This window comes from Gigantopelta aegis, chromosome 1 (genome assembly GCF_016097555.1).
Source record: "Gigantopelta aegis isolate Gae_Host chromosome 1, Gae_host_genome, whole genome shotgun sequence".
NCBI lineage: Eukaryota > Metazoa > Mollusca > Gastropoda > Neomphalida > Peltospiridae > Gigantopelta > Gigantopelta aegis.
The window spans coordinates 544,723-569,669 of record NC_054699.1 but is presented as its reverse complement, the minus strand read 5'-3'; the positions used below and the strand labels follow the sequence as shown (position 1 = coordinate 569,669).

At 37.5% G+C, this 24,947-nt stretch overlaps 1 protein-coding gene across 7 annotated transcripts in view; it reads left to right on the top strand.

The window, feature by feature from the left end:
• Positions 1-22,830, top strand: part of LOC121368831 (ectodysplasin-A-like) — a 35,699-nt gene extending 12,869 nt beyond the window's left edge. The window contains exons 6-11 of one of the 7 annotated variants that reach the window (XM_041493606.1): positions 233-317; positions 2,030-2,098; positions 6,369-6,499; positions 19,170-19,317; positions 20,955-21,106; positions 21,981-22,108. In XM_041493606.1, coding sequence (XP_041349540.1) covers positions 233-317; positions 2,030-2,098; positions 6,369-6,499; positions 19,170-19,317; positions 20,955-21,064 — 543 coding nt within the window. In that variant the 3' untranslated portion in view covers positions 21,065-21,106; positions 21,981-22,108. Of the gene's footprint in view, positions 1-232; positions 318-2,029; positions 2,099-6,368; positions 6,500-19,169; positions 19,318-20,954; positions 21,107-21,980 lie in introns of all 7 variants that reach the window. The other 6 variants (XM_041493592.1, XM_041493600.1, XM_041493579.1 and 3 more) reach the window with 6 other exon arrangements.
• The last annotated feature ends 2,117 nt before the right edge of the window (positions 22,831-24,947 follow it).

The window sequence follows — 24,947 nt, the reverse complement described above, 5'->3', positions numbered from 1 at the left end:
CAGACTATCAACTGTCACGACGGAGTTGGCCAACTCGACGGCTGCGTTGTAATTTTCCCAACTCCCAACTGATCGGTCGTAGGAGTTGTTTACGAGGATCGAGTTGTAAGAGCGCTCAGACTAGCAACAGGACAGTCGTAGAAGTCGAGAGATCGGCGAGTTGGCCAACTCCGCCGTGACAGTTGGTAGTCTGACAGTCTCACAGAAAGTACAATGTTTGTTTTTCTTACAGCCCACCATAAGAGCAGCGCACTACACGGCGGATCTGTGGCGAGACAAGACGGAAGAGGAGTTTGGAGAGGGTATGGAAATAGAAGGTACAGGGGTACCTTCCCTCATCTCCCCCCTCCACTCAAACCCGCCCACTCAGATAATATATTATACAATGCTCTCATACTGTACAAAATGCTTCAGTAAATTTAACTTGAGTGTTCTCTAGCCACGTCCTCACAGAGGCGTGGGGGCGGGTGGAAGGGGGGTAGATCGGGGGCAGGGATCACTTCAATCTAATTAAAATTAGCCTCACTGGTTAATTATTATTACCTGTGGATCTAACAGCAGCCCGTTGGAGCTCATGTCCAGCTGACCTTTCATTCGACCAATCAAAACCTTACCTGTAAAATCATGCCAGTGATTTGAAAATAATTTGAAAACATTCGGGATTATGCTGAGGGTATACGAAATGATTCGGGTGAATTACGAAGTATGCCGGAAACTAATTTCAATATAAAATTTTATATAAAATTTGTTTCAAGACAAAAAAACAAACCCCAAAAAACCCCGTGATGGTATAGCCATAAAATCAGTTTATACTAGTATACAATCCAGAGTTTATTACTACACTTTTCCCCCTGCTTTTTAACGTTGAAATAAACCAACAAGTTCGCCTATTGCATAAATAGTCTCGCCAGATATTTTTAGAATTTGTATGCTCCCGAATAACGCTATAAAAGGCAGAGTGTAATTGGTCGATGTTTAAATTGTTATTTATAGATTAAATGTCACCTGGACATGGGAGTCCACGCAATGCTGTTAGATCTACTGGTAGACCAGTAGAGCTAATTTTAATCAGATTGGGATCACATGCTCCAAAACCATTGAAGGCTATACATTGCTCTCTGTCTGTTATATTTAGTACGTTTCTTTTCCTACTGGTACCATACTCGCTAGACCCAGACCCAGACCCAGACCCAACTCTGGTGTGTGTTGGGCCTAAAGGTGACGCAACACCATACGAGTGCCTCGTAGGAGAACAGATGACTCTGACAAGACAAACATTACGATTTCACCCGTTGCTATGCAATCGTCTATGGTGACAATAATAATTGTCGTACGAGGCACTCGTATCGTGTGGCGTGGCCTTTAAGCCAGGCATCAACATACCACGTTAGACACTAAACAGCCAAATATTGGATAATGCTGGGCTCAGGCTGTCAAATGTTACGACGAAGTTGGCCAACTTGACGGTGAACTTGTAATTTCCACAACTCCCGACTTAGACGGGTGGCGGGCGGGACGTAGCCCAGTGGTAAAGCGCTCGCTTGATGCGCGGTCGTTTTGGGATCGATCCCCGTCGGTGGGCCCATTGGGCTATTTCTCGTTCCAGCCAGTGCACCACGACTGGTATATCAAAGGCCGTGGCATGTGCTATCCTGTCTGTGAGATGGTGCATATAAAAGATCCCTTGCTGCTAATCGAAAAGAGTAGCCCATGAAGTGGCGACAGCGGGTTTCCTCTCTCAATATCTGTGTTGTCCTTAACGATATGTCCGACGCCATAAAACCGTAAATAAAATGTGTTGAGTGCGTCGTTAAATAAAACAGTTCGTTTTAGACGGGTGCGCTCAGATTAACAACTAATGAGTTATACGACGAGAATCGAGTTGTAAGAGCGCTCAGACTAGCAACTGGACAGTCGTAGAAGTCGCGACAGCAGAAACTTGGCCAACTCTGTGCTGGCAGTTGGTAGTCTGAGACTAGCAAGATGCTGCGGTATCGTTAAACACACTTTCCTTCCTTTCTTTTTTCAGGTGTCAAATGCAAATACTTCAAAGAATGGGACGGAAAGGCATGCAGAAACCGTACGATCGAAATAAACAGTAAATGTGTTAATAATGGCTTCTACTAGTGCAGTGGTTTTTGACTGGTCGGGCCTGGTTCCAATATTATTCTTATTACTCCTGTTAATCACTCTCTAATGTACTCATCTTTCTTTCTTTTTAATTAGTTTCGTGCTTATATCCAATTAACGTTCAAGCATATCAAATAGCCGTAGGTCATGGCAATAGTCACACATCAAATAGCCGTAGGTCATGGCAATAGTCACACATCAAATAGCCGTAGGTCATGGCAATAGTCACACATCAAATAGCCGTAGTTCATGGCAATAGTCACACATCAAATAGCCGTAGTTCATGGCAATAGTCACACATCAAATAGCCGTAGTTCATGGCAATAGTCACACATCAAATAACCGTAGTTCATGGCAATAGTCACACACCAAATAGCCGTAGATCATGGCAATAGTCGCACACCAAATAGCCGTAGTTCATGACAATAGTCGCACACCAAATAACCGTAGTTCATGGCAATAGTCACACACCAAATAGCCGTAGTTCATGGCAATAGTCACACACCAAATAGCCGTAGTTCATGGCAATAGTCACACATCAAATAACCGTAGTTCATGGCAATAGTCACACATCAAATAGCCGTAGTTCATGACAATAGTCACACACCAAATAGCCGTAGTTCATGGCAACAGTCACACATCAAATAACCGTAGTTCATGACAATAGTCACACATCAAATTTTCTTCAAATTTTAGGAGGGGTAAGCAGTGCCCTTGTCTATCCCGCTTCCGACGAGAGAAAAGCAATTGCAAGCGCTCGCAATAAGCTCTGTGTAAGACATGCCGACAATCGGTCTTGTACTCCCAAACGCTCTCTTTATTATTCAGAATTTTTTTTCACCAAATCAAAAAGTAATTTATATAATTTAAAGATTCATCAAATACAGGGAATTGGGTTGGATTGGAAATAATTTAACGCATGTGGTCCAAGTATTTCGTCCAAGACAGAAATATCCTGCATGCGAAATCTGGAACTACATCTTGTACTCAACCAGAGAAATTTAACAAACCGAATTACTTGCTTATTCCCGCCTAAAGCCCCAATCACACTGTCAAGGATCGTCTGGCCGGATCCACGACGGATGAAAACCTCACGGATGACGCCGGATAGTGGTCTAACCGCGGTCCTCTACGGATGACGCCGGATAGTGGTCTATCCGCGGTCCCCTACGGATGACGCCGGATAGTAGTCTAACCGCGGTCCTCTACGGATGCACCACGGTTTAACTACGGTTTTCGACGGATAAACCAAGGATTATTAAGGACAGGGATTAGTTGACAACGGGGAGCGCTACGGGTCGCTACGGATCGCTATGGATCGGTACAGTTTGGTACGGACCACAACGGATTGTCACGAATGATGCCGGATTGTATACGCTTATACATTTAGCGTAGCTTTGACATTTTATGAGATTTATGACCGATGTTTCAAAGTTAACTGGACATTTCTGGCTTTTATTAATGCTCCACCACACTGCCCATAGCGTCCACCTCTGTTAAGAACCACTGTTCCATTATATTAACATGTTATTCCTTTTACCAGCTTACCCATAAACGATTATCTGTAAAAACAAAGAAAATAATAAAAAATTATAATACTAATGTTAAGAAAAACCAAGTATTATATACAAGTATAGGTTTACTGCATTGCTTTATCCACCCGTCCATCTAGTTTTTTTTTTTTTTAACTTGAATCTTTTTCTAAGTTATACTTGCAAATGGTTTTAACTTGCTTTTCGTTGTAATAGCCCAAACCATCACAAAACCTTTATAACTATTTTCTACATTCATGTTGCAATGTTGATCTTCTCGCGTTTTCTACATTTGTGACCCACTGTTTACGCCGAGTGACAGCACGTTGCAATGTTGATCTTCTCGCGTTAATTACGCAAACATCATGCGTGTCATTCATTATTCTTTAGCTATTAGTAACAAGGGATCTAGAAATGGCAAAATATGGCACTTGCAACTGTGATAATGCACATGTGATGCTTTAATACATAATTAGACGGGCATTTCATGTTGGCCATGTCATCCTGTGGTTAATGCTTAATGACATACGAAATTACAGCTAAGAAATCCGCCATTTTGGAAACACGATCAGCTCTGGTTGTTGTCTACCCCCAGTTTTAAAAACAAAGTGTAATACAGGTCTGTTATCTCCCCGAATATCAATCTTGCTGTCACATATGAACTTCCTTCGAGATTGTAATACAAGGTTGCATTACAAGAGTTCTGTTTATCGACGTCACCGAAACCATATTACATTAGTATCACGCCCCACGCCCCTGCCTATCCCAGGAAAAAAGAAACCATATTACATTAGTATCACGCACCACGCCCCTGCCTATCCCAGGAAAAAAGAAACCATATTACATTAGTATCACGCACCACGCCCCTGCCTATCCCAGGAAAAAAGAAACCATATTACATTAGTATCACGCCCCGCGCCCCTGCTCACCCCAGAAAGGAAGAAAGAAAGAAAGGCGATTGATGATCTAAACGATATGCAAGCCTTTATATGTTTGTAAACATGATTCCAGAAACAGTTCAGTTTGTCCGTTTGAATGTATATCGTCAGTATGCCTGCGTGCATGTATACAGTTTGCGTGCGTGTATACTAATATGCGTATGCGAGTATGACATTTCTGAATACGATACAAATATTCGAGCGAAATTAAATAATTCATCCTACCTTCGTTCCCACCATTATCGTCCAGCTCCAAAATCCAAGTCCATACATGTAACCTTATTTTAACGACTTCCAATTAGGAACAATATTACGTATTGGACTTCAAAGTAACTGTTGTTTCCACAGTCCGTTTAACGCTATTTTCCCTCCACAGTTTTAAGTTGATTTCTGCTGGAGAAGCCTGGGGCATGTTCAGGAGAACGAGAGATCGCAGTCGCTTGCTAGACTGGTTTATTTTCCTAACGTTAATTAACTTTGATGTGATAGAAGATGAATGGTACCAGTTAAATTAATCGTGAGCGCTTGGCTTCCTGAACACGCCACTGAAGGGAAAGTTATAATTTTAATAACAGCATCAGCTGTAGCAGCAGTAGTAGCAAACACAACAACAAGACAAGACTTTATTTACACTCGGGCAGTTACACAACGGCATAGGAGGAATATATACATAAAGATTTTGTTATATACACGTGACAAGATGGTTGACAGTAAATACATTAATTACAATACATTCACAAACACATATACAAACACATACAATCACGCACATCAATATATTATGTAATAATACAGATATTTAATACAGATATACGGGTATCCAAGTACTTATAAACGAATAGATTGTTAAACTTGTATATGGTGCAGTGGATAATGATAGTATTTTGTTAAATATGTTTGGTTTTGATGATGTTTGTAGTGAAGGGCGTTTGAATTCATTAGTTACTATATTTATGAAACATGATAATCAACAAGAGCATTATCATCATCAACAACACCACCACAAGCACCACCAATACCAACAACAACGAAACCCATCAACAACAACACCACCACAAGCACCACCAATACCAACAACAACGAAACCCATGAAAAAAGCCCGACTAAACTGAAACACCACCACCACCATCATCAACAACGACGACAACAACAACAACATCACTAACGACACCACCACCACCACCACCAAAACCACCACCACTAACCACCACCACCACACCACTAACACCACCACCACTACCGCCACCACCACCACTACCACCACCACCAAAACCACCATCACCACCACTAACACCACCACCACCACTAACCACCACCACCACCAAAACCACCACTACTACCACCACCACCACCACCACTACCACCACCACTACCACCACCACTACCACCACCACCAAAACCACCATCACCACCACCACCACCACCATCACTAACCACCACCACCACCACCACTACCACCACCACCACCACTAACCACCACCACCACCATCACCACCACCACCACCACTAACACCACAATCACCACCAGTAACACCACCACCAACACAAACACCACCAACACGACGACGACGATAACGACCACCACCACCACCACCAAACCACCACCAAAAAACACCACCACAGACAATAACAAAACGGAACCAGTAACCCTTATGACACTATCCTCCCTCCCCCAACACTACTACTAGTTTACTTGCATTTTCATTGATCAATTTTACATTAGGTGTATTTTAAAGTCCAATTTCCTTATTTTGTTTATTTTCAACAGAAACGAACTTCCGCTTCATGAAGGAGGCGGACTGGGTGAAGAACAACCGAAACATCTACTCCCCCGCGGACTTCTACGAGAACGGAACCTACGTCATCAAGGAATCCGGCCTATACCTCGTCTACACCAGCGTAAGTGTCTTGTAAGGGCGGGTCCAATCATCAGTACCTCGTGTACACCAGCGTAAGTGTCTTGTAAGGGCGGGTCCAGACATCAGTACCTCGTCTACACCAGCATAAGTGTCTTGTAAGGGCGAGTCCAGTCATCAGTACCTCGTCTACACCAGCGTAAATGTCTTGTAAGGGCGCGTCCAGTCAGCAGTACCTCGTCAGCAGTACCTCGTCTACACCAGCGTAAGGGTCTTGTAAGGGCGGGTCCAGTCAGCAGTACTTGGTCTACACCAGCATAAGTGTCTTGTAAGGGCGGGTCCAGTCAGCAGTACCTCGTCTACACTAGCGTAAGTGTCTTGTAAGGGCGGGTCCAGTCATCAGTACCTCGTCTACACCAGCGTAAGTGTCTTGTAAGGGCGGGTCCAGTCATCAGTACCTCGTCTACACCAGCGTAAGTGTCTTGTAAGGGCGGGTCCAGTCAGCAGTACCTCGTCTACACCAGCGTAAGGGTCTTGTAAGGGCGCGTCCTTTATAATCACTAAGAGGATGGATGTTATTGTTTCCAAGTACCCATGGTCTATATAATTATATATATTAAAAAAAAAAAACAGAACAAAAAACCCCAAACAAAACCCGAAATACCCCGCCCCAATCCCCCCCCCCAAAAAAAAAACCCCACCACCACCACCAACAACCCCCCCCCCCCCCCAAACATACATATAATTTAAAATGTATTGAGCTAATCCTTTCATTTTATTGATGGATGTACTGAACAAAAGGAATGCTAACATTTTAATACATGCTGTTTGTTTGATGATAAAACTAACTGGGTAAATAAACTGCCAGTGGGACTAAAATGTTCACAAGAGATTGACAATTCTAACAGATACAGAATTACATTCCAACTCAATCATCTCAAACAAGAGATTGACAATTCTAACAGATGCAGAATTACATTCCAACTCAATCATCTGACACAAGAGATTGACAATTCTAACAGATACAGAATTACATTCCAACTCAATCATCTCAAACAAGAGATTGACAATTCTAACAGATGCAGAATTACATTCCAACTCAATCATCTGACACAAGAGATAGACAATTCTAACAGATACAGAATTACATTCCAACTCAATCATCTCAAACAAGAGATTGACAATTCTAACAGATGCAGAATTACATTCCAACTCAATCATCTCAAACAAGAGATTGACAATTCTAACAGATACAGAATTACATTCCAACTCAATCATCTCAAACAAGAGATTGACAATTCTAACAGATGCAGAATTACATTCCAACTCAATCATCTCAAACAAGATATTAACAATTCTAACAGATACAGAATTACATTCCAACTCAATCATCAGATTGATAATTCTAATAGATACAGAATTACATTCCAACTCAATCATCAGATTGACAATTCTAATAGATACAGAATTACATTCCAACTCAATCATCTGAAACAAGAGATTGACAATTCTAATAGATACAGAATTACATTCCAACTCAATCATCTGACACAAGAGATTGACAATTCTAATAGATGCAGAATTACATTCCAACTCAATCATCTGAAACAAGAGATTGACAATTCTAATAGATACAGAATTACATTCCAACTCAATCATCAGATTGACAATTCTAACAGATACAGAATTACATTCCAACTCAATCATCTGACACAAGAGATTGACAATTCTAACAGATGCAGAATTACATTCCAACTCAATCATCAGAAACAAGAGATTGACAATTCTAATAGATACAGAATTACATTCCAACTCAATCATCTCAAACAAGAGATTGACAATTCTAATAGATACAGAATTACATTCCAACTCAATCATCTCAAACACGAGATTGACAATTCTAACAGATGCAGAATTACATTCCAACTCAATCATCTGAAACAAGAGATTGACAATTCTAACAGATAAGAATTACATTCCAACTCAATCTTCTCAAACAAGAGATTGACAATTCTAACAGATGCAGAATTACATTCCAACTCAATCATCTGAAACAAGAGATTGACAATTCTAATAGATGCAGAATTACATTCCAACTCAATCATCTGACACAAGAGATTGACAATTCTAATAGATGCAGAATTACATTCCAACTCAATCATCTGAAACAAGAGATTGACAATTCTAATAGATGCAGAATTACATTCCAACTCAATCATCTGAAACAAGAGATTGACAATTCTAATAGATGCAGAATTACATTCCAACTCAATCATCTCAAACAAGAGATTGACAATTCTAACAGATACAGAATTACATTCCAACTCAATCATCAGATTGACAATTCTAATAGATACAAAATTACATTCCAACTCAATCATCTGACACAAGAGATTGACAATTCTAATAGATACAGAATTACATTCCAACTCAATCATCTCAAACAAGAGATTGACAATTCTAATAGATGCAGAATTACATTCCAACTCAATCATCTGACACAAGAGACTGACAATTCTAATAGATGCAGAATTACATTCCAACTCAATCATCTGACACAAGAGATTGACGATTCTAACAGATGCAGAATTACATTCCAACTCAATCATTTGAAACAAGAGATTGACAATTCTAATAGATGCAGAATTACATTCCAACTCAATCATCAGATTGACAATTCTAACAGATGCAGAATTACATTCCAACTCAATCATCTGACACAAGAGATTGACAATTCTAACAGATGCAGAATTACATTCCAACTCAATCATCTGACACAAGAGATTGACAATTCTAATAGATACAGAATTACATTCCAACTCAATCATCTCAAACAAGAGATTGACAATTCTAATAGATGCAGAATTACATTCCAACTCAATCATCTCAAACAAGAGATTGACAATTCTAACAGATGCAGAATTACATTCCAACTCAATCATCTGAAACAAGAGATTGACAATTCTAATAGATACAGAATTACATTCCAACTCAATCATCTCAAACAAGAGATTGACAATTCTAACAGATGCAGAATTACTAACTCAATCATCAGATTGACAATTCTAACAGATGCAGAATTACATTCCAACTCAATCATCTGACACAAGAGATTGACAATTCTAACAGATGCAGAATTACATTCCAACTCAATCATCTGACACAAGAGATTGACAATTCTAACAGATGCAGAATTACATTCCAACTCAATCATCTCAAACAAGAGATTGACAATTCTAATAGATGCAGAATTACATTCCAACTCAATCATCTCAAACAAGAGATTGACAATTCTAATAGATGCAGAATTACATTCCAACCCAATCATCTGAAACAAGAGATTGACAATTCTAACAGATACAGAATTACATTCCAACTCAATCATCAGATTGACAGTTCTAATAGATACAAAATTACATTCCAACTCAATCATCTGACACAAGAGATTGACAATTCTAATAGATACAGAATTACATTCCAACTCAATCATCTCAAACAAGAGATTGACAATTCTAACAGATACAGAATTACATTCCAACTCAATCATCTCAAACAAGAGATTGACAATTCTAACAGATACAGAATTACATTCCAACTCAATCATCTCAAACAAGAGATTGACAATTCTAACAGATGCAGAATTACATTCCAACTCAATCATCTCAAACAAGAGATTGACAATTCTAACAGATGCAGAATTACATTCCAACTCAATCATCTGAAACAAGAGATTGACAATTCTAACAGATGCAGAATTACATTCCAACTCAATCATCTGACACAAGAGATTGACAATTCTAACAGATGCAGAATTACATTCCAACTCAATCATCTGACACAAGAGATTGACAATTCTAATAGATGCAGAATTACATTCCAACTCAATCATCTGACACAAGAGATTGACAATTCTAACAGATACAGAATTACATTCCAACTCAATCATCTCAAACAAGAGATTGACAATTCTAACAGATGCAGAATTACATTCCAACTCAATCATCTGACACAAGAGATTGACAATTCTAATAGATACAGAATTACATTCCAACTCAATCATCTCAAACAAGAGATTGACAATTCTAACAGATGCAGAATTACATTCCAACTCAATCATCTCAAACAAGAGATTGACAATTCTAACAGATACAGAATTACATTCCAACTCAATCATCTCAAACAAGAGATTGACAATTCTAACAGATGCAGAATTACATTCCAACTCAATCATCTCAAACAAGAGATTGACAATTCTAACAGATACAGAATTACATTCCAACTCAATCATCAGATTGACAATTCTAATAGATGCAGAATTACATTCCAACTCAATCATCAGATTGACAATTCTAACAGATACAGAATTACATTCCAACTCAATCATCTGAAACAAGAGATTGACAATTCTAATAGATACAGAATTACATTCCAACTCAATCATCTGACACAAGAGATTGACAATTCTAATAGATGCAGAATTACATTCCAACTCAATCATCTGAAACAAGAGATTGACAATTCTAATAGATGCAGAATTACATTCCAACTCAATCATCTTGACAATTCTAACAGATACAGAATTACATTCCAACTCAATCATCTGACACAAGAGATTGACAATTCTAACAGATGCAGAATTACATTCCAACTCAATCATCAGAAACAAGAGATTGACAATTCTAATAGATACAGAATTACATTCCAACTCAATCATCTCAAACAAGAGATTGACAATTCTAATAGATACAGAATTACATTCCAACTCAATCATCTCAAACAAGAGATTGACAATTCTAACAGATGCAGAATTACATTCCAACTCAATCATCTGAAACAAGAGATTGACAATTCTAATAGATAAGAATTACATTCCAACTCAATCTTCTCAAACAAGAGATTGACAATTCTAACAGATGCAGAATTACATTCCAACTCAATCATCTGAAACAAGAGATTGACAATTCTAATAGATGCAGAATTACATTCCAACTCAATCATCTGACACAAGAGATTGACAATTCTAATAGATGCAGAATTACATTCCAACTCAATCATCTGAAACAAGAGATTGACAATTCTAATAGATGCAGAATTACATTCCAACTCAATCATCTGAAACAAGAGATTGACAATTCTAATAGATGCAGAATTACATTCCAACTCAATCATCAGATTGACAATTCTAACAGATGCAGAATTACATTCCAACTCAATCATCTGACACAAGAGATTGACAATTCTAACAGATGCAGAATTACATTCCAACTCAATCATCTGACACAAGAGATTGACAATTCTAATAGATACAGAATTACATTCCAACTCAATCATCTCAAACAAGAGATTGACAATTCTAATAGATGCAGAATTACATTCCAACTCAATCATCTCAAACAAGAGATTGACAATTCTAACAGATGCAGAATTACATTCCAACTCAATCATCTGAAACAAGAGATTGACAATTCTAATAGATACAGAATTACATTCCAACTCAATCATCTCAAACAAGAGATTGACAATTCTAACAGATGCAGAATTACATTCCAACTCAATCATCAGATTGACAATTCTAACAGATGCAGAATTACATTCCAACTCAATCATCTGACACAAGAGATTGACAATTCTAACAGATGCAGAATTACATTCCAACTCAATCATCTGACACAAGAGATTGACAATTCTAACAGATGCAGAATTACATTCCAACTCAATCATCTCAAACAAGAGATTGACAATTCTAATAGATGCAGAATTACATTCCAACTCAATCATCTCAAACAAGAGATTGACAATTCTAATAGATGCAGAATTACATTCCAACCCAATCATCTGAAACAAGAGATTGACAATTCTAACAGATACAGAATTACATTCCAACTCAATCATCAGATTGACAGTTCTAATAGATACAAAATTACATTCCAACTCAATCATCTGACACAAGAGATTGACAATTCTAATAGATACAGAATTACATTCCAACTCAATCATCTCAAACAAGAGATTGACAATTCTAACAGATACAGAATTACATTCCAACTCAATCATCTCAAACAAGAGATTGACAATTCTAACAGATACAGAATTACATTCCAACTCAATCATCTCAAACAAGAGATTGACAATTCTAACAGATGCAGAATTACATTCCAACTCAATCATCTCAAACAAGAGATTGACAATTCTAACAGATGCAGAATTACATTCCAACTCAATCATCTGAAACAAGAGATTGACAATTCTAACAGATGCAGAATTACATTCCAACTCAATCATCTGACACAAGAGATTGACAATTCTAACAGATGCAGAATTACATTCCAACTCAATCATCTGACACAAGAGATTGACAATTCTAATAGATGCAGAATTACATTCCAACTCAATCATCTGACACAAGAGATTGACAATTCTAACAGATACAGAATTACATTCCAACTCAATCATCTCAAACAAGAGATTGACAATTCTAACAGATGCAGAATTACATTCCAACTCAATCATCTGACACAAGAGATAGACAATTCTAACAGATACAGAATTACATTCCAACTCAATCATCTCAAACAAGAGATTGACAATTCTAACAGATGCAGAATTACATTCCAACTCAATCATCTCAAACAAGAGATTGACAATTCTAACAGATACAGAATTACATTCCAACTCAATCATCTCAAACAAGAGATTGACAATTCTAACAGATGCAGAATTACATTCCAACTCAATCATCTCAAACAAGATATTAACAATTCTAACAGATACAGAATTACATTCCAACTCAATCATCAGATTGATAATTCTAATAGATACAGAATTACATTCCAACTCAATCATCAGATTGACAATTCTAATAGATACAGAATTACATTCCAACTCAATCATCTGAAACAAGAGATTGACAATTCTAATAGATACAGAATTACATTCCAACTCAATCATCTGACACAAGAGATTGACAATTCTAATAGATGCAGAATTACATTCCAACTCAATCATCTGAAACAAGAGATTGACAATTCTAATAGATACAGAATTACATTCCAACTCAATCATCAGATTGACAATTCTAACAGATACAGAATTACATTCCAACTCAATCATCTGACACAAGAGATTGACAATTCTAACAGATGCAGAATTACATTCCAACTCAATCATCAGAAACAAGAGATTGACAATTCTAATAGATACAGAATTACATTCCAACTCAATCATCTCAAACAAGAGATTGACAATTCTAATACATACAGAATTACATTCCAACTCAATCATCTCAAACACGAGATTGACAATTCTAACAGATGCAGAATTACATTCCAACTCAATCATCTGAAACAAGAGATTGACAATTCTAATAGATAAGAATTACATTCCAACTCAATCTTCTCAAACAAGAGATTGACAATTCTAACAGATGCAGAATTACATTCCAACTCAATCATCTGAAACAAGAGATTGACAATTCTAATAGATGCAGAATTACATTCCAACTCAATCATCTGACACAAGAGATTGACAATTCTAATAGATGCAGAATTACATTCCAACTCAATCATCTGAAACAAGAGATTGACAATTCTAATAGATGCAGAATTACATTCCAACTCAATCATCTGAAACAAGAGATTGACAATTCTAATAGATGCAGAATTACATTCCAACTCAATCATCTCAAACAAGAGATTGACAATTCTAACAGATACAGAATTACATTCCAACTCAATCATCAGATTGACAATTCTAATAGATACAAAATTACATTCCAACTCAATCATCTGACACAAGAGATTGACAATTCTAATAGATACAGAATTACATTCCAACTCAATCATCTCAAACAAGAGATTGACAATTCTAATAGATGCAGAATTACATTCCAACTCAATCATCTGACACAAGAGACTGACAATTCTAATAGATGCAGAATTACATTCCAACTCAATCATCTGACACAAGAGATTGACGATTCTAACAGATGCAGAATTACATTCCAACTCAATCATTTGAAACAAGAGATTGACAATTCTAATAGATGCAGAATTACATTCCAACTCAATCATCAGATTGACAATTCTAACAGATGCAGAATTACATTCCAACTCAATCATCTGACACAAGAGATTGACAATTCTAACAGATGCAGAATTACATTCCAACTCAATCATCTGACACAAGAGATTGACAATTCTAATAGATACAGAATTACATTCCAACTCAATCATCTCAAACAAGAGATTGACAATTCTAATAGATGCAGAATTACATTCCAACTCAATCATCTCAAACAAGAGATTGACAATTCTAATAGATACAGAATTACATTCCAACTCAATCATCTCAAACAAGAGATTGACAATTCTAACAGATGCAGAATTACATTCCAACTCAATCATCTCAAACAAGAGATTGACAATTCTAACAGATGCAGAATTACATTCCAACTCAATCATCTCAAACAAGAGATTGACAATTCTAACAGATGCAGAATTACATTCCAACTCAATCATCAGATTGACAATTCTAACAGATGCAGAATTACATTCCAACTCAATCATCTGACACAAGAGATTGACAATTCTAGCAGATGCAGAATTACATTCCAACTCAATCATCTGACACAAGAGATTGACAATTCTAACAGATGCAGAATTACATTCCAACTCAATCATCTCAAACAAGAGATTGACAATTCTAATAGATGCAGAATTACATTCCAACTCAATCATCTCAAACAAGAGATTGACAATTCTAATAGATGCAGAATTACATTCCAACCCAATCATCTGAAACAAGAGATTGACAATTCTAACAGATACAGAATTACATTCCAACTCAATCATCAGATTGACAGTTCTAATAGATACAAAATTACATTCCAACTCAATCATCTGACACAAGAGATTGACAATTCTAATAGATACAGAATTACATTCCAACTCAATCATCTCAAACAAGAGATTGACAATTCTAACAGATACAGAATTACATTCCAACTCAATCATCTCAAACAAGAGATTGACAATTCTAACAGATACAGAATTACATTCCAACTCAATCATCTCAAACAAGAGATTGACAATTCTAACAGATGCAGAATTACATTCCAACTCAATCATCTCAAACAAGAGATTGACAATTCTAACAGATGCAGAATTACATTCCAACTCAATCATCTGAAACAAGAGATTGACAATTCTAACAGATGCAGAATTACATTCCAACTCAATCATCTGACACAAGAGATTGACAATTCTAACAGATGCAGAATTACATTCCAACTCAATCATCTGACACAAGAGATTGACAATTCTAATAGATGCAGAATTACATTCCAACTCAATCATCTGACACAAGAGATTGACAATTCTAACAGATGCAGAATTACATTCCAACTCAATCATCTGACACAAGAGATTGACAATTCTAACAGATGCAGAATTACATTCCAACTCAATCATCTGACACAAGAGATTGACAATTCTAACAGATGCAGAATTACATTCCAACTCAATCATCTCAAACAAGAGATTGACAATTCTAATAGATGCAGAATTACATTCCAACTCAATCATCTCAAACAAGAGATTGACAATTCTAATAGATGCAGAATTACATTCCAACTCAATCATCAGATTGACAATTCTAACAGATGCAGAATTACATTCCAACTCAATCATCTGACACAAGAGATTGACAATTCTAACAGATGCAGAATTACATTCCAACTCAATCATCTGACACAAGAGATTGACAATTCTAACAGATGCAGAATTACATTCCAACTCAATCATCTCAAACAAGAGATTGACAATTCTAATAGATGCAGAATTACATTCCAACTCAATCATCTCAAACAAGAGATTGACAATTCTAATAGATGCAGAATTACATTCCAACCCAATCATCTGAAACAAGAGATTGACAATTCTAATAGATACAGAATTACATTCCAACTCAATCATCAGATTGACAGTTCTAATAGATACAAAATTACATTCCAACTCAATCATCTGACACAAGAGATTGACAATTCTAATAGATGCAGAATTACATTCCAACTCAATCATCTGACACAAGAGATTGACAATTCTAACAGATGCAGAATTACATTCCAACTCAATCATCTGACACAAGAGATTGACAATTCTAACAGATGCAGAATTACATTCCAACTCAATCATCTCAAACAAGAGATTGACAATTCTAATAGATGCAGAATTACATTCCAACTCAATCATCTCAAACAAGAGATTGACAATTCTAATAGATGCAGAATTACATTCCAACCCAATCATCTGAAACAAGAGATTGACAATTCTAACAGATACAGAATTACATTCCAACTCAATCATCAGATTGACAGTTCTAATAGATACAAAATTACATTCCAACTCAATCATCTGACACAAGAGATTGACAATTCTAATAGATACAGAATTACATTCCAACTCAATCATCTCAAACAAGAGATTGACAATTCTAACAGATACAGAATTACATTCCAACTCAATCATCTCAAACAAGAGATTGACAATTCTAACAGATACAGAATTACATTCCAACTCAATCATCTCAAACAAGAGATTGACAATTCTAACAGATGCAGAATTACATTCCAACTCAATCATCTGAAACAAGAGATTGACAATTCTAACAGATGCAGAATTACATTCCAACTCAATCATCTGACACAAGAGATTGACAATTCTAACAGATGCAGAATTACATTCCAACTCAATCATCTGACACAAGAGATTGACAATTTTAATAGATGCAGAATTACATTCCAACTCAATCATCTGACACAAGAGATTGACAATTCTAACAGATGCAGAATTACATTCCAACTCAATCATCTGACACAAGAGATTGACAATTCTAACAGATGCAGAATTACATTCCAACTCAATCATCTGACACAAGAGATTGACAATTCTAACAGATGCAGAATTACATTCCAACTCAATCATCTCAAACAAGAGATTGACAATTCTAATAGATGCAGAATTACATTCCAACTCAATCATCTCAAACAAGAGATTGACAATTCTAATAGATGCAGAATTACATTCCAACTCAATCATCAGATTGACAATTCTAACAGATGCAGAATTACATTCCAACTCAATCATCTGACACAAGAGATTGACAATTCTAACAGATGCAGAATTACATTCCAACTCAATCATCTGACACAAGAGATTGACAATTCTAACAGATGCAGAATTACATTCCAACTCAATCATCTCAAACAAGAGATTGACAATTCTAATAGATGCAGAATTACATTCCAACTCAATCATCTCAAACAAGAGATTGACAATTCTAATAGATGCAGAATTACATTCCAACCCAATCATCTGAAACAAGAGATTGACAATTCTAACAGATACAGAATTACATTCCAACTCAATCATCAGATTGACAGTTCTAATAGATACAAAATTACATTCCAACTCAATCATCTGACACAAGAGATTGACAATTCTAATAGATACAGAATTACATTCCAACTCAATCATCTCAAACAAGAGATTGACAATTCTAACAGATACAGAATTACATTCCAACTCAATCATCTCAAACAAGAGATTGACAATTCTAACAGATACAGAATTACATTCCAACTCAATCATCTCAAACAAGAGATTGACAATTCTAACAGATGCAGAATTACATTCCAACTCAATCATCTGAAACAAGAGATTGACAATTCTAACAGATGCAGAATTACATTCCAACTCAATCATCTGACACAAGAGATTGACAATTCTAACAGATGCAGAATTACATTCCAACTCAATCATCTGACACAAGAGATTGACAATTCTAATAGATGCAGAATTACATTCCAACTCAATCATCTGACACAAGAGATTGACAATTCTAATAGATTCAGAATTACATTCCAACTCAATCATCTGAAACAAGAGATTGACAATTCTAACAGATACAGAATTACATTCCAACTCAATCATCTGAAACAAGAGATTGACAATTCTAACAGATGCAGAATTACATTCCAACTCAATCATCAGATTGACAATTCTAATAGATACAGAATTACATTCCAACTCAATCATCTGACACAAGAGATTAACAATACTAACAGATGCAAAATTACATTCCAACTCAATCATCAGATTGACAATTCTAATAGATGCAGAATTACATTCCAACTCAATCATCTGAAACAAGGAAGGGAGAAAGGAAATGTTTTATTTAACGACACACTAAACACATTTTATTTACGGTTATATGGCGTCGGACATATGGTTAAAGACCACACAGACACTGATAGAGGAAATCGGCTGTCGCCACTTCATGAGCTACTCTTTTTCGATTAGCAGCAAGGGATATTTATATGCACCATCCCACAGACAGGATAACACATACCACGGCCTTTGATGTACCAGTCGTGGTGCACTGGCTGGAGCGAGAAATGGCCCAATGGGCCCACCGACGGAGATCGATCCCAGACTGACCGCGTATCAAGCGAACGCTTTACCACTGGGCCACGTCCCGGCCCACATATGAAACAAATTGAAGAAAACCTAATTAATATTCCAATTTGTTTGTCGCTCAGTATTGGATATTTGTTTGTGCAGATTCTTTACTACGATGCGAAGATGAAACAAATTGAAGAAAACCTAATTAATATTCCAATTTGTTTGTCGCTCAGTATTGGTTATTTGTTTGTACAGATTCTTTACTACGATGCGAAGATGAAACAAAGTCAGACAGTGGTTCGAAATGGCAAGAAATTGTTTAAATGCATGGATGGGGTAGACCACATTTCCGAGACAGGAAACCGATATTTCAACGCCAAATACAAGACATGCAGCATAACAGGTTGGTGTTTAGTATATCAAACTAGTTATAGTACGTAATGCCCAGAAGCTAATGCCGTGCACGAGAGGTGAGTAAAATAGCAGGTAGGTTTTAATACGTGAACCGAGTTAAAACTACTGAACATTCTGGATACACAGTTCAACACCAAATACATGACTTGAACACGAATATTTTAATATATGAAACTAGTAGACAATATATACACTGGATACAGAATTAAGTGACAAAAACAAGATGTTTGACATAACAGATATGTTTAAAGATATAAGACTAGTTAACTACCTATACACTGGATAGTAGAAACAGAATTCAATACCAGATACAAGACGTGTAACATAACAGGTGTGTTTTAACATATAAAACTAGTTACCTACTTATACACTGGATACAGGACTGAATGTTAAAAGTGAGATATGTGTATAATGCCTGTGCTAGGTATGTTTTAATACATACAACATAATCTCTATCAACTATCAGACTGAAGGTTAATAGGTATATTTTAACAAATGAAAGTCATATTAACTACTTGCTACCTGAATACAAAATTCACTACAAAATACATAAGACCAAACATTACGTTTTAACACACGACTACCTGATCACTGGATACACACACAAATACCAACTACCAGCTGTTCGTACATTTTAAATTCAACAACAAACATCACGTTTTAACACACAACTAACTGATCAGTGGATACACACACAAATACCAACTACCAGCTGTTCGTACATTTTAAATTCAACAACAAACATCACGTTTTAACACACGACTACCTGATCACTGGATACACACACAAATACCAACTACCAGCTGTTCGTACATTTTAAATTCAACAACAAACATCACGTTTTAACACACGACTACCTGATCAGTGGATACACACACAAATACCAACTACCAGCTGTTCGTACATTTTAAATTCAACAACAAACATCACGTTTTAACACACGACTACCTGATCACTGGATACACACACAAATACCAACTACCAGCTGTTCGTACATTTTAAATTCAACAACAAACATCACGTTTTAACACACAACTACCTGATCAGTGGATACACACACAAATACCAACTACCAGCTGTTGGTACATTTTAAATTCAACAACAAACCGTAAGACGACCGAAAAGAAATTGCATATTTACAAATCTTGATTTTCTAAACAAGAAATTTTATTAATATGTCACTTTGTTAAAATTCAATGTTAAAAAAACAACCAACAAAAAACCAACAAAAACAAAAAATAAACAAACAAACAAACACACAAACAAACAAACAAACACAAAAATGGCTAGAACATGAAGTGTCCCTTTAAGATATGAAAGTATTTTCTGAATGAAATATTCAACATAAAAGCAACATTTGGTAATAATTGACTAATGACGCAGGCTTTTAAAGATCCATGATCTCTTTCCCTATAATATGTAGATATTGTTTCACTTCCTTACGTTTGTAAGACGATCTCCTTGTGTAAATAGAGCAGGATATAAAAGAAATAGTTTTCCTTAAAGTTACGCTAAAGCTAAAAAAAACACACAAAAGGGAGCGCAAAAGAAAAAGGAGAGAAAGAACTCACGGAAGAAAAAAGGGAGCACTCTTATTGGCTGGTTTGTCTTGCCTCTCTACTCCAGGTCTATCCTATTTGGCTGCAGGTGATCACATCACACTGGTAAATGAGAATGGCGCCAACATTGAATTACACCCCGATTCAAGTTTCTTTGGACTCATCCAGCTTTATTAGATATTGAATAGTATGACTATCCATACCACAAGACAGTTGCAGGTGCGTCAATGAGTGCAGTTCATATCATAATGAAAACAAGTTTGTCTTATTTAACGACACCACTAGTGTACATTGGTTTATTAATCATCGGCTACTGAATGTCAAACATTTGGTAATTCTGACATCATATTATAATCTTAGAGGAAACCCTGTACATTTCCCCATTAGATGTAAAACATATTTTACATGTACCTTTCTACAGACAGGACAACACATACTGCGGCCTTTGATATACAGTGAAACCTCTAAAGACCGGAATTCCCTCAAAACTGAACGTTTACAGAGTCCCTTTTTAAAAACCAGAACAGAACTTAAACTCTCTAAACCGGACCCCATCAAAACCGGACATTTGTCTTGGTCCGAAGGTTGTCCGGTTTAGAGGGGTTTCATTGTACCAGTCGTGGGGCTCTGATTGGTCTCTGATGACGTCATGGGATAGAGTAAAACACATGATTGGATGCTTTCAGTATGTCGTTATTTCTAATGTATCTGAATGATCTATTAAAATATTACATATAAAATAAATTGTTTGTAGAATTTATTTGACTAAAGTATAACCTCCTACGTCATGAAAACCACTCATATGATAGTACCAGCACTATATATCTTTAAAACGAATACCAGTCTGGTCCAGATACCGAGAGAGGGTGTGTGTGTGTGTAGATACACACGTACACATACATACACGTGCACACACACACACACGTGCACACACGCACACGCACAAAAGGGCGTGCAGACACATACACGTATGCGTATACATATGCACATGCACACAAGGTTTTTTTTCTCTCGAAAAATACAATATTTGAAAAGCCTCCAAATCTTTAGACAACTATTGTAATTAACAGTTTTTACGTTTTATTTCCAACAGGTGTCGCTTTTCTCCACAAGAACGACGAAATCCAGGTGCGGAACCTCTACACTAACACAGTGATCGACATATCCCCGGATTCCACGTTCTTCGGCCTGGTACAACTGATCCCCGGACCTGATCACGTGCAGAGCAACACGTGACATGCTACCGGAATCAGCATCACGTGACATCCGAATAGAAGCAACCAACATATATTTTAAACTGTCGTTAAATATTATTTTCAAGCTACCGGCGCCTAAGATAGACGTGCGCTGTAACACTTTGTTCTGAATGTGCACGTTCAAACACCTGACCTTGATAATCGAGCTGGTTATAAAGAACACCCACAGTACTCACTAAATGTGCCATGTTTTGGGTGGTCTTTATATAGAAGTATGTTTTACTTACCTGCAACCTTAGTAACGGATCAGTCGCTATATTATTGTTTAAAGTCTTAAGGTCTTTTATGACCATTTTTATTTTATAATATCAAATGGCCTCGACACAAAAAAGAAAGAAAAAAGTCATGAATCTTGCCAATGTTAAAATGGTAAGCAATATTCCTTCTGCTCCAAATGTTTCTTTCTTACATATCACCACTTCCAAAATATTTTTATTTTGCTATGAATAGTTTAAAGTCACGTATTATACTGAGATATTTTTCATGAGTACATTCCAAACGTTTATAAGCTTTTACAATGGTTGAAAATCGTGTTAAATTTCTGTTAGGTTATTACAAAGTTTTATACGGTTTTATTGAAGACAATGTTCTAAGTGTGTTGCCATTTTAACATATGTTCAACTAAACGACTAATCTACTTTGTGGATGGGGTGGTGGTGATGGTAGTGTGTGTGTGTGGTGGGTGGGTGGGATGGTGGTGATGGTAGTGTGTGTGTGTGTGGGGGGGGTGGGGTGGTGGTGATGGTAGTGTGTGTGTGGGTGGGGTGGTGGTGATGGTAGTGTGTGTGGGTGGTGATGGTAGTGTGTGTGTATGGTGGTGGGTGGGATGGTGGTGATGGTAGTGTGTGTGTGGGTGGGGTGGTGGTGATGGTAGTGTGTGTGGGTGGGTGGGGTGGTGGTGATGGCAGTGTGTGTGTATGGTGGTGGGTGGGATGGTGGTGATGGTGGTGTGTGTGTGGTGGTGGGTGGGGGTGTGGTGGTGGTGATGGTAGTGTGTGTGTGTGGTGGGTGGGGTGGTGGTGATGGTGGTGTGTGTGTGTGTGGGTGGTGGGTGGGGTGGTGGTGATGGTAGGGTGTGGTGGTGGTGATTGTAGTGTGTGTGTGGTGGTGGGTGGGGTGGTGGTGATGGTAGTGTGTGTGTGTGGGTGGGTGGGGTGGCGGTGATGGTAGTGTGTGTGTGTGTGGTGGTGGGTGGGGTGGATGAGGTGGTGGTGATGGTAGTGTGTGTGTGGTGGTGGGTAGGGCGGTGGTGATGGTAGTGTGGGTGGGGGTGGTGGTGTGGGGGGTTGGGTAGTAGTGTGGATGTTAGTTTGTTCTCAACAAGAAACATGCATATTATATGTCATACTATATTGACTTCCCTTTGAAATATTCATGCATTCATCTATATATATTTTTCGTGCTTATATCCAGTTAAGGTTCAAACACGCTGTCCTGGGCACACACCTCATCTATTTGGGCTGTCTGTCCAGGACAGTGGGTTAGTGGTTAGTGAGAGAGAAGTCGGCGTAGTGACGCACTGAGTCGTTAAGCTCGCTCTGGGTGGGAGCTGGTAACGGGATGCGAACCCGGTAACTACCACTCGTAAGTCCAATGGCTTAACCACTTCAGCAATTCAGTCAGTTTTGAAATGTGTTTCACCGAACATCCAAGAATACTGGGTACTCCTGAATGTTTGTTCTAAAACTAACCGTAACTAACTTTAACCCTATTGTTTGAACTGAATAAACTATCTTATCTATATGTGAGGATATCCTTAAATATCAGCAGGGTAGAGCTAGAACACTTGTTTAAACGTTGAATAATTGGCTGGTGTATAGGGCCTGCGCATGCTCTAAACTACACCAGTTGTGGTATCTCAGAGAAGAATATTGGAGGGAGTAGGGAGGGACCAAACCGCCAAATATACACCGCCCATTTTAGAATGATGGATTTTGAGAGACGTATAGGACTGGGAACAAAACCACGGAGACCCCGAACCCCCTACCCCCACACCACCCCCACCACATGGAAATGACTCGCGACATTAGTCATTAGTTATTTACACACATGTACCTTTTACTCGCCTACAGTTGGAAATTCTATCCGTAGGGCCTGCTAAATACAGTTATGACAAAACTTGAAAACGAGCCAAGACAGTCATATACGCATACCCGCCTTGATAACAATTTTAAAAAAAGGAAGAAAGAAAGAAAAAGTAAACCCCCGACAAAAAGCCCCACGTTAAATCAATAACTACCGCAGACCGTACGCAGATATGATGTTCACATACATTCCAGCTGTTAAATCAATAACTACCGCAGACCGTACGCAGATATGATGTTCACATACATTCCAGCTGTTAAATCAATAACTACCGCAGACCGTACGCAGATATGATGTTCACATACATTCCAGCTGTTCTGCTCTGTTCCATACAATCTGCGGCGGTCTGCACCCTATTTTATGGGAACCAGCTTTAATATTATTCGATGTATCTTTTTACAGTTTGAGCCCATTGGGCTATCTCTCGTTCCAGCCAGTACACCACGACTGGTATATCAAAGGCCGTGGTATGTGCTATCTTGTCTGTGGGATGGTTCGTATAACAGATCCCTTCATACTAATGTAAAACTATATGTCAAATTACCAAGTGTTTGACATTCAACAGCCGATGTTTAATAAACCAATGTGCTCTAGCGATGTCGTCAAACAAAACAAACTTTTTACAGTTTGAAGTCAAACCTATTAATGTCGACTTGGTTTATAATATTAGCGATCGGGCGTTCGTTTGTTTGTGCATTATTTGAGAACAGTATTACTTC